Source organism: Felis catus, chromosome A3 (genome assembly GCF_018350175.1).
Source record: "Felis catus isolate Fca126 chromosome A3, F.catus_Fca126_mat1.0, whole genome shotgun sequence".
NCBI lineage: Eukaryota > Metazoa > Chordata > Mammalia > Carnivora > Felidae > Felis > Felis catus.
The window spans coordinates 73,638,142-73,650,572 of record NC_058370.1 but is presented as its reverse complement, the minus strand read 5'-3'; the positions used below and the strand labels follow the sequence as shown (position 1 = coordinate 73,650,572).

General features: G+C 33.9%; 1 protein-coding gene across 4 annotated transcripts in view; it reads left to right on the top strand.

The window, feature by feature from the left end:
* The window catches only part of RTN4 (reticulon 4), a 73,103-nt gene that overhangs the window by 26,553 nt on the left and 34,119 nt on the right, over window positions 1–12,431 (top strand). The window contains exon 1 of one of the 4 annotated variants that reach the window (XM_019827210.3): window positions 10,742–10,986. The exons of the other annotated variants lie outside the window; for them this stretch is intronic. Within the exon in view, the coding sequence (XP_019682769.1) occupies window positions 10,953–10,986 (34 nt within the window). The 5' untranslated portion in view covers window positions 10,742–10,952. Of the gene's footprint in view, window positions 1–10,741; window positions 10,987–12,431 lie in introns of those variants that run through there. 4 annotated transcript variants of the gene reach the window in all.

Sequence of the window (12,431 nt, the reverse complement as noted above, 5' to 3'; positions counted from 1 at the left end):
CCATGGAACTAGAAAATTTTATTAGAATTGGCTTCATGTCTTTCTTTTCTTTTCCTTCAGTATTTCCTCATAGCATGGAGATTAGGAGATACTAAAACAAAATATTTCCAGATGCATTTACTGTTGTTTTCCTAGAAATTACTTGATTTTAAATTTTTATGAAGGAACGTTTCTGTAACAAGTCTCCAATATTTCAATATACTGGTGTATTTTCCAGTAATAGGTAGAAAGTCACGCATATTGAGTATTTTGTTGAAAAGTGTAAATTGAGGTATGCTGTTATGAATTCTTCTGAAAAGTAGGGATTGTCATTTTTTTTCTTTTGATGCTATATTCTTACACACTTGTTTTGTGTAAAGTGACTTGCACCTGTGTTTTTTATTTAGCATTCTAATTTAGTTGTGTTTTCTATGAAAATGTGTAGTGATTACTCCCTATTTCTTGAGTATACTTCTATGTTGGAGATGGGCAGTACTAGTGGCAGAGAGACGAGGTTAGAGATTGTTGCTATAATTTAAGAAAGAGGAGATGATAAATATTAAGGCAGTGGGATGAGCATGGAGACATAGGACCTGATGTTTGATTGGATATGGACATGAAGGATAAGGGGAGAAGTTAGAGATGACTCCAGGAACCCTGGGTTCCATGTGTTTTCAAGTACACCTATGGCGGTATGAGAAACTGAGTTAGAGAACATGAGAGAATAAAGTGGGTTTAAGGAGAGAAGATGAAAAATTCAGCTTTGAATATTTTGCTATTAAAGTGCCTATGAGGTATCCAAGAAGTGATGGATGTTGTACATATAAAGCTTTTGAGAGACCTTGGCTATATGTGTTTGTTTATCATGGGCTCAGAGATAGTAATTAAAACCACAGATACTGACTAGGGAGAGCCAAGAAAAAGAGAAGCTTTAAAGGTGGAAGGATTGGACAGCATTATCAAATGCAATAGAGCTTGGTTAAGATAAGGATTGAGAACTTGTTAAAAAGTAGGGAAGGTGTTGGCATGACAATGGCAGGTAGAGTAAATGGGCAGGGCTAGGAGTGCTGAGGGAATGACACTTGAGCAAATGGATGCTGAATGCTAATTTTTGAGAAATTTGAGATCATGGAGAAAGTGATAGCATGAATGAGGTAGAGGATAGACTTGAGGAAGAACCTTTTTGTTTTTTTAAAGATGGGAATGAAAGTCTAAAGGTGGTAGTAGAAAGTCAGGAGGGGATGGGGTAGGATGAGATCCAGAATTCAGGTGGAGGAATTGGCATATAGAAGTGGAACAATTTTGGAAGATATTGTAGTGAATGGAAGGGAAACTGTGGGTATTGATACTGCTCGTTTTGTGGCTGGAAGTTGAGGGAGTGTATGGTGGTTTATGTTTATTTAAAGCAGTATGTTAGGTCATTTGCTGAGAATGAACTAGAACATGCTTAGGTGGAGGAGGTCTGACTAGGGAGAGAGAGGCATTATATTAAGAGTCCAGTCAGGGTTGGAGGTTGAGTCCATACAAGTCTGTATGGTAGAGTGACTTTTCTCTAACTTTGCCCAACATCCTGGGTATAGGTTCAGGGAAGGCAAATGCTTATATTGATTCAAGCTTCTGTTTTGCTGGATGGCCCAGTGGAAGAGTGAATCAAAGGAATTGAGGATTAATAAATAGTAAGAGAGTAGTTTGATGTGATGGACTGTGGCATCTAAGTTGAAGAATGTAAAGAAGAGAGCAGAGGGAGTTGATAGGTGTTTTTCCTGAACCATTTGACAGTAAGTTATATACATTGTTTTATCCTTAAGTTCTTCAAAAAGGGCATGTTCTTATATAACCTCAGTACAGCTATTAACTTCATAAATTTACATTGATAAAGTACTTTTTCCAATCTATCAGTATTTCAGTGTGTCTGTTGTGACCTAATGTGTCCTGTGTAAGTGTCATCTACTACAAGATCCAGTCTAGGGCCAAATTTTGCTTTTAGTTGTCATGTTGCTTTTGGCTGCTTTTGTCTGTTACATTTCCAGTGTTTATCCCTTACATTAACATTTTTTAAGTGTAGGCTCTTCCCCATCTCCATTTTTTTTTTTTAACGTTTATTTATTATTGAGAGACAGAGAGAGACAGGGCTTGAGCAGAGGAGGGGCAGAGAGAGAGGGAGACACAGACTCTGAAGCAGGCTCCAGGCTGCATAGAGCTCTCTGGCAGCACAGAACTTGACGCGGGGCTCGAACTCACAGTGAGATCACGACCTGAGCCGAAGTCGACGCTCAACTGACTGAGCCACCCAGGCGCCCCCCCCCCCCCATCTCCCTTTTTAATAGAATGTTCTTACTTTACATTTGTCTGCTGTTTGTCAGAGATTCAATTGGGGTTTTGGATTCATGGCCAAAATGAAGATGTGTAGTACCCCTTACCCTTCTCATGGTATCATATCTGAAGGTACCCACTATTCATTAAGTCCCTCAGTGATGAGGTTAATTTCTATCATCTGGTTAAGGTGGCCCTCATTTCCTTACTGTATAATTGCTTTCTTCTTCCCTTGGAACTAATAAGCAGTCTGAGGGGTGACATTTCAAGACTACAGATACCCTGCTCCCCATCAAAATTCCCTCCTAGATTTAGTGTCACTGTTTACCATTAAGGTTGCAAAATGATAATTTTTCAATTCCAACACTCCCTTCACGTTTATCAGTCATTCCATGGCATTCTGCTACTGTTAGCATTCTGCTTTTCTGTGATTTGATTAGTTAATTACCAATATGGATTTATAAGTTTCTCTCTTCCCCCTAATGTTTTATAATTCATTACTGAATTATAATTCATTAATTGTTTTGTTTATAAATTGTCCCAGATTAGAAGGGCCCTGTTCAGGTTGGCCCAAGGATGTGCAGCTATCCTTCTTTTTGGGATGGAGAGAGAAGCTCTTCTGACTTTCTAGCCTAACAAAATATAGGCTCATCTATGTCTGTTCTACCGCAGCCCTGAAATCAATCATTTCTTGAAGGATCCCTGATTCTTTTTAGTTGAGAGTCTATTTCCAGAAGATTGTTTCTTTCTTCTCTCCTTTCATATTTGTATGTTCCTTCTGTAGTGAGAACCCTGGCAGCTAACACATTTACTCATTTACTTGATCGTTTAATATTTCTAAGATAGTTTTAGAATGTTTTCTAATATCGCTATAGTAAACACAATGAAATAATTCAAAGTTATTTTGCAAATCTACACCCCAATCCTGCCCAAGATTGAATGTATATAGTCAAGTACAAGTTACTTGGATTAGTTACCCCTCCTTTCTCCCCCTTCCTTCTCTCTTCCCCAGCCTTCAGTGTGGTTATAATTCTCATTTGAAATATAGTTAGATCAATTTGTTTCAGTTTTCTTTCAGTTTTAAGTTTTCTTTCTATTTAGGAGGTTTTTAACTTGAATTTTCAAAGACTGAGAAAAGCTGAATTTTTCTCATTTTATCTGGAAAAGGGAGCTGCCATTTATGGGAAATCTTCTAAACATCAAGCAGTTTGACATAGTCTCTATGATGAGAAAGAAGGAACCATTTTATGAATGACAGCACCACTGTGTGGGACTTAGTCTTATTTCTTGAAGTTACATAGCAAATTATATAGTAAGCACAATACTTTTGAACCTCTGTATTCCAGACATTGGGCTATAACTTTCTTAAGTAATCTTAACTTAATTCCAAAAGGAAGATCATTCCACAAGGAAAATCTTTTTCCCAACAGGTGAATAACGGATTCCAACCTAGAAGGGATTTCTCCCCTTCTCAGTCGTTTTCCATTTTGGAATGAGGATTTATTATGCTAAATTTTGCAGCAATTGAGGTGCTGTGCTTTTATTACATACATGTTGTGTTGTAACCAATGTTAAGACAGGTTTTAAAAGTCAAGAAAGTTGGGTTACCATGTACATTTTTCTCACATGATTTTCCATATGTAGGGATATCAAAATGAAGGTAACAGTTTTGCTTCCATGTGGAGACTGAATAACCCTCTTGTGAACAGCTGCTATCTTTATTGTTGGTAGGCTGTTGGTAAGGAAAGGTGCTAATGTCTCTCATCCAAACCACTGACATCTTCGCTTCAAAGACATTGATTATTTACTATGTTTGTTGGTTTGTTGGTTTGCCAATGATGCACAGAGTATTTTTAGTTCATAATTAGAGTATAGATTGTTTTGCTGACCTGCTAGAACTTTAGGTGAGTGAAGTGTAAACCACCAACAACGTGATTGTTTTTTCATTTTATTTAAAGTATGTGATATCTACGTAGTATTGCCATAATAAAGTATTGCCATAATAAAGGACTCATTTAAAAGGGGCCCTTTTTTCTAGGTAAAGAATTAAAAATTATCGTTTGCAGATTTATATATGCTTCTTAAATGTGTTCATGAATAAGAGCTTTCTTTAGATAGTGTTTATAACTTAACATTTTTATTATTAGGAATTTATAGCCTTTGCAATTTCTCAGTAAAGTTTTACAGACATTAAGGTTTGGTATTTTGGTTTAAATATATTTTTAGTAAGCATATTTAGGATACTTTGATAATTATTAGTTGGACTTTGATTCTGACACTGAGCAGTTAATCTGATAAAAGTAAGAAATTTAGGGGCATCAGGGTGGCTCAGTTTGTTAAGCATCTGACTTCCAACGACTCAGGTCGTGATCTCACAGTTTGTGGGCTCAAGCCCCGCATCAGGCTCTGTGCTGACAGCTCAGGGCCTGGAGCCTACTTTGGATTCTGTGTCTCCCTCTCTCTCTGCCCCTCCCCTGCTTGCAGTCTGCCTCTCTCTCAAAAATAAATAAACATTAAAAAATTTTTTTTAAGAAGAAATTTAAGTACCCTGAAAAATTAACACGCTTAATCTAACAAATTGAGTAGAATACCTTTAGGTGGGAATCTGTTAGTAAATATAGCTAAATTAGAAATGCGCTGTTAATAAAAGAATCAATTATATTTACTTCAACAAATGTGACTTAAACCAATATAAAATTAATGAGGATTTATTTAGTGCTCACTATGAGCCCAGTACAGATTGAAAATAATTATGAAATATGTACTATAAAAGTTAGGTGACAGTAGTGTGGTTGAAAGACTTCATTTTAGGCATCTTAACAGACCTGAGTTCTAATTCTGGCTTTATTATGGATTATAGCTGTATGACCTTAAGCAAATGTTTTAATCTGTTTGAGCTTAGGAGTTAGAATTTGTCTGAAGGACCTGCTATCAGTAAAGTCAGATCAATGATACATGAAACATTCTGTAGTAATGCATGCTCATTATACAAATTTGAGAAGTAGAGAAAACTATTGAGATGAAAAAAATTTGTAATCATATTGCCCAGATATAGTAATTGTTAATATTTTAGAATATATTCTTCTTGTCTATTTTCAATGCATATAGATACTTTATGAATGGAGTAAAAAAAATGTGTTTTAACAAATAGGGATCATAGTCTACACATTGTTTATAGCTTTAAAAAATCAGCAGTATCTTATATAATGCTGACATTTCCATGTCCTTATTCTGCTGCTGCATGATTTTTTAATGCTTACATTTCATTAGTATTGTATATAATTTAACTAGTTTGCTATTATTGGATTCTTAGGTGGTTTCCAACTTTTTAACTTATAAATAAGGCTGTTGTTAACCTATATTTAAATATTTTACATATCTGAATTACTATTTTTCATAAATTACTAGAAATAAACCCTAGGTAAATGGGTATGACCATTTTTAAGAGTTTTGACAAAACTTGGCTGTCAGAAAAATGGTACTAATTTTTCCCCCCCAAAAGAGTAAGAAAACATCCATTTCTCCATTACCACCTACAGTTGATACTATTTATTTATTTTTGGATAGGTAATACTTCCATATTATACAAAATTCAAAGAGCCCTATGACACTAAGTCTTCTTCCTGTCTCAACAAGCTACCTTGTACTCCTTCAGAGTCCTGTGCTAGGACTTACTTCTTAGATATCCTTCCAGACATTCTGAATTTGGCACTTAAAAAAAGAAAAACCTTTACCAGTTTAATAGGTTGAAGTGGTATCTTGAAGTTTTGATCTTTGATTGCTGGTAAAAGTAAACATGTTTCATGTGTTTATTGGCTATTTTTATGTCTTTTGTGAATTGCCTGTTCATACCCTTTGCCCATTTTTAAATTTAGATGTTCATCTTTTTTCTGATTTTATGAGAGCTCTTTGTACAATGGATGCAAACTCCTGTTATGTTACAGTTTTCCAAACAATTTTTATTTTATTTTATATTTTAGTGGACATTTTCAGTTTTCACATAGGAAAATTATGTATGTATGTATGTATGTATGTATATATGGTTTTATTTTTATACTTGATTCTTACCTATTTAAAATTTATTTTGAATACTGCTCAGAGATCCCTTTATTCCACATGTGTTCTTGGTGGTGGAGTTGTTTTCTATTGCTGTTGTATTCTGATCTCTAGTTCCCTATTGTCAGGCAGAAAGAGCCAGAAAATTAAGAACATAGTTTTTGTTGGATTGCATGCCTAGAAAATTAGACAGTCTACTGTACTATGGGTGTTGGTGCCATCTAGTGTTGTATATAGAAAGTGAGGTCTATGGAATGTTCTGTAATTGACCATATGGAATAAATTCAGATGATCAGAGAAATTTAGTGAGTTGTGGATATTTGGTTTACATTAACAAATGACTTTATAAAAGGATTTTGACACATTGTGTTGAATCAGACAATGCTTGAATCATGTTATTTTAAACATTATGGAATGACCTTTAAGATTCCCCTAAACCTGTTTACTTTAGTGAAAATTGAAAAGTTTTAAAACATCTGTCCAGAGCCTAGTGACTATTAATTTTTAATTCCAAATTTAGAAATGCTTTGGATCTTTTGGAATTTGTATATTTATTTTAGATTATAATACATGAAGCCAGCATTTATTTAGTTCTGAGTAGTATCACTTTAAATTTCTTTCTCTGTGGACTTTCATATTCATTTTTAGCAAATTACATGAAATTGTAGACTTTCAAATGCTCTTTTTTTTTCCCATTTGAAGTTGTATTGTCATTCATTTTTCTAGACTAAAGTATTTTGCCATGTCTTAAGATTCAATTTAGTAGTTAATGTTGAAGTGCTATAATTTAGTCCATAGAGGGCATTATGTTACTGCGTATGGTATTAAGCAACATTGGTTAATACCTTTCAGTAATGGGACATATGTTTAGTTTCATATTTTTGTATAGCTCAGAATAATTAAATTTTTAAATAAGTTTGAAACTCCTGTGTAACCGTAATTGTTTCTTTATAAAAAAAAAAGAATCTTGTTCTCTGTTTACAGAAAGTAGAAATACTTATTTTAGCTATTAAGAATGGTATACTAGCAATCCCCAACTTAGTAACACTTTAAATCTAAATGACTACCTCTTTTTCATTTATTTCCCTTGATTTCTAAATATTCTGGGGAAAAAAAACCAAAAACTTGATTTTTTTCTGGGATTGAGAAGTAGAGGAAGGAAAGAAATGGAAAAGGAGGAAAATCTTGGGAAAGCTGGCTGGAGTGGACTTACTGCTTAGGTATTGCTGCCTATTGCAAAATACAGTCTTGAGTCTGAAATCTTGCCACTTACAGATGCAAGCCACACACACACACACACACACACACACACACACACACACACACACAATGCATTAAAAGGTTACAGAGAAAGGAATTTTTATTCTTTAGCAGGAAATGATTTAATCATATGATTCTCCTACTGGTGAGGTTAAGTACACTAAGAAAATGAGAGTTTTTATTCGAGGTATGAGGAGAAGAGAAATCTAGGTAATTTTAGAGCATGAAATCCTTTGGGAAGGAGTTAGGATTATGCTTGGGCAGGTTTTCATTTATTTTTCTCATGCTTGGAAGAAGTACTGGGGATGTGGATATTGAGGAGTGGGAAGTTGCCAAATATGAACTTTGAACAATTTATTTCAAAAGTTCTGTGTAAGGCTGATTTTGAGTTTTAAAGAGGAAAATGCCTTCCACTCCTCTGCATATGCTATAAGACTTAAAATTAGACTGCACTTTTATTTTACTTGCATTGTAAATAAAGGAATCTTCTGTGGCCCCCTCCTTTGAAAGCCTTTACTTTTAAGGAAAAATAGGTTTCTGTCCCAAATAATCAAAGTGCTGTTTTACAAGTTGGGATGTATCTCTTATGTTTGAAAATTGTCCATGAAAGTATTCATTTTTTAAAAACGAAATATTAAATATTTGAAGGAAAACAAAATAAATGAAGGTAAGTTTCTAACAGATTTATGTCCTTTATTTGTCTGTTATGTTGGGATTTAATGTTGGACCTATAAACTATCCCTATAAAAATTTTTCTGAGCTGGAGTATAATAGAACTGTGTAGCAAAGTATGTGTGTGCATGTGTGTACGCATGTGCTTGCGCTTGTTTAGAAAGGTTTTGGGTTAGTCCCTAGAATTGAATGGCTTAATATATGTGCTTTTTTAGATGTGGTTTATGTACCTTGTCCCTACTAGTTTGACTATTATTTGTAGCATAACAATAATGTCTAAGGCTTATATAGGGCCTACTTTTTGTCAGGCCACTGTCCCAAGGCCTTTTGCTTACACTAACTCATTTGATCCTCACTATAAGCATAGCCCATATGGTTTTATATTTTTAACAGATTTGTATTATTTATTGTGTATTTATATTTAATCACTTTTGCTTAGGTAACCAAACTGAACCCTTTTAAAACTTTTTAAGAAAGAAATGGGCAAATGTCACTTGATTTACATGAGTTAGTTTTTCCTGTAAACTTAGTAGTTTCAATTGCAAAGATCTTAATAATTAAAGAATTAGATATCATTATATAAGATCAAACTTTAAGGCTCCTGTTTTGACTTTTAATCTACCAGGGGAGCTTTTAAGTGTATTTAATGTTTGTTTGTTTGTTTGTTTGTTTGTTTTTAATGTTTTATTTATTTTTGTGAGAGAGAGACAGAGTGCGGGCAGGGGAGGGACAGAGAGAGGAGACAGAATCCGAAGACAGGCTCCAGGCTCTGAGCTAGCTGTCAGCAGAGTCTGATGTGGGGCTTGAATTCACTCAGGAATCGTGAGATCACAGCCTGAGCCTAAGTCAGATGCTTAACTGACTAAGCCACCCAGGTGCCCCAAGTGTATTTAATGTGTAGGTAAATGGTTATTATTACACATTCTTGCTCTCTGAGACTGTTACTAAATATCTTGAGTCAAATCAAGTACCAGCACAGGTGAAAAGTATAAATGGTAAATACCTTTGTCTCAAGAAATCTTTTTTCCCCCCTCTCTCCTATTTGTGTAGTAATCTCTGACTTGAAAACAGTTTGGGTACTATTTTTGAGTGCTTTATTCTAATGCAAAAGTATTTACATGTCTTCAGTTTCAAAGGATTCATTGTTAGAAAATAAGTATTATGGAAATATTTTATATTTACGGAATAGTTTGAGATTTCAAACTATTGTTTGGAGAAGCCAGACTTTTGAATCCATAGTATAACTTAGCAACAGAGTTGTCAAATACTCCATTATGCATAGGTCCATTGAATAAAATTTAAAGTTAGGTATTAACTTTTAAGCTTAGAATAGTAGACTCTCTTTAAAAATTACTTCGCTTTTTTTATGTATGGAGTTAGAAATGCAGATAGTGAAAGAACTGAGTCATTGACCAGGCCACTTCTGATACTAAGGATTTTGCAGAGTTTTTTACAGGAAGTTCCAGAAAATATTATACCAATTTCAATGTAGCTATGTAGTCTTAAGAGCTATAGTACATAGACTATATATCTTATAATACTTCATTATATTACACATTTTAAAATGTTTTAGCTGATTTCTCATTATATATTGCCCTTTGCTTGGTTACACACTGAATCAGTTCAGCCAGTTGTGGAACATTTGTAAAGACATAATATTCTGCACTGGAATGAATGTCAGTTTTATATAGTTGAGCAAAAATTTCAGAAATTCTATGTATAGATTTGTTTTTGTATTTTTCAGTTCAATTCTGGTTTGGTCTTAGGTCATTTTCCCAAGGCAAATGATATAATTAGCACATGAATATTTCTCTTCAAGCTGGGTCTATTAATAGTACCTGCAGTAATGTTTGATAGATATTTATTGAAAGATTGAGTTGTAACAGGTGATGATTAGGAATAAATGTATATTCTTAAGTCTGGATTTCCATAATTGTAAAAGAAGAAAAACTAGAGAACATTACATTAGAGAGACTCCCGAGATAAAATAAAACCTTTTTTCTTTTGAAGTAGCATACACTGAGTAAACATTAATAATTTGACTTTGTGATTCTCTACTTATACCCTCATAAGGATACAAAATGCTGAATGCTCTAAGCCTTAACACACGGGAGAAAGTAAGAAGAGATTCAGCATTTCCCAGGATTGAAATTTAAGCTATTACTTTTCTTTGGATCAGTCCATTTTATCTTATTAGGTAACTATTGATTTTAGAGTTTTAAATGAGACAAAACCAGCAGCATAATTCACCCATGTACGAAAAGAATAAACTTGCATATGGCCGTAAGTACATTTCGCATATAATCAATGGTTAACTGTGTCACAAGAACAACCTTCCTTTCCTTTCTTTGGTAGCACTCCCCTCCCCCTGCAAAAGTAGCTCCCTTTGGTATGAGCAACAAGCAAAAGACTAGAACAATAAACACATAGGAAGAAGGCGGTAGTGCCTGAGTATTAGTAGCCTAGTTACAGATTGCACTGCGTCAGACTGTTCCACACCCAGAAGACGTCAGGTGACTTCAGTCCTGCTGCAGTTGTGCAGCAGAGACTGCAGACTTCGGTTGAGGAAACGGATATTTCATGTCTCACAGGGTAGATTTGTGCAGCTGCAGCTTTTCTGTTGGTATGCATAATTGATAATTGCATCTGGAGGGGGCAGATCGTGACAAGAGATGGACTGTCAGAAGAAAAATTGGAAGGATAAGGGTATATCTGCTTTTTAATCTTCTTTTCAGTTTTTTTCATGTGACCGGTAATATGTTTCTATGAATAAACTTTGCAATTTTAGACACCTTTTGGATTGAAAATGAAGCCTATGAAAGGTTTAGGAGTAAAGGATTAAAACAGCTATTTGGTATGTGTTTTTATATTTGGTTGTGTATGAGGAAATGTCATGCTGTTCTGTTTCACTGGCATTTGATTTAGGCTTCACAGTCCTGTAGTTGATTAGGTTCTATTCTTTAATCTTGCACATTGTAAACAATATAATTTTAACATATTTCATTTGTTGGTCACTTTGGTGTGATAAATGTACATAGCTATCTTTGCATTACATAATGACATTTTCTGTGACTACGTTTTTTTTTTTTTTTGAGCTGATTTGGTGTAGCTGAAATTCTATCCAAGATTTGTAGGTAGCAGAATACTGCGTTTGCAATAAGCTTGTTTCTTCTTTGGAAATCTGTTTAAACCTTTAAAGTCATTACCATTCACTTTTTAAGTAGATTATATTTTTATGTATCTTGAAATCATTAAAATGTATGCACAGTAGTTTTAAATGCATGTCTATATTTAAGTTGTTAACCTTTGTCCTTGTAGTAACCAATCAGTGATCTTGATCCCCTTTCCTCCCCCTTGAAAGCCCAGCAGATCCTTTCAAGTCTCAGTGGGTCATTGTGTAAGAATTTAAGCCCATAAGTGATAAAATGTTGACTGTAATGAATATTTTAAAAATACTTTATTAAAAAATATTTTTAAAAATAAAAATATTTAATATATTAAAAATATTTAAAAATGGGTTAAATGTCCCATTTTTTTAAAAAAGAGAAAGTGGTAGGCTGTATATCTGACCACTCATAATAAATTGTTAACAATTATTAGAACTATTTTTAAGTAGTCCACATAGACCTTACTAAACACAATTTTTTTTCTGGCCATATTCAAGTTTTATAGTTTCTAAAAAATGTTATTTCCTTTTATGGCAGAATTATTAGCAGGATTGGTAATAATGTTTCTAAAAGCAATATGTGGGGCTAATTACAGTAATGTTCATAACATCCTTTTAAAAATTGGTTCAATAAAGAAAGGTGGGGAAAAGGTGAGTTTGAGATTGAGTTCACACTCAGACATTAGAAATATTTTTATTAGTTATAATTTAAAGAATAGAAAACTATACAGTTTTGTAATTTTACCTTTATGGTTTCTTTATATGGGAATTTAAGGAAAAGAACGATTTTTATTTCATCTTTCTGACCATTAGCATTACAAAAGAAAGGTGAATTGATACACTAGTTTTTGATAATTAAATTGTTAGTAGTGATAACAGTACAATAAAACAAGCCTTAAAAATAGGGAAAAAGTTGTATCAGGGCCTACTCTGCAGATATGAAGGTTCTGTATTAATAATTTACATCTTAGACCATTTAATAACA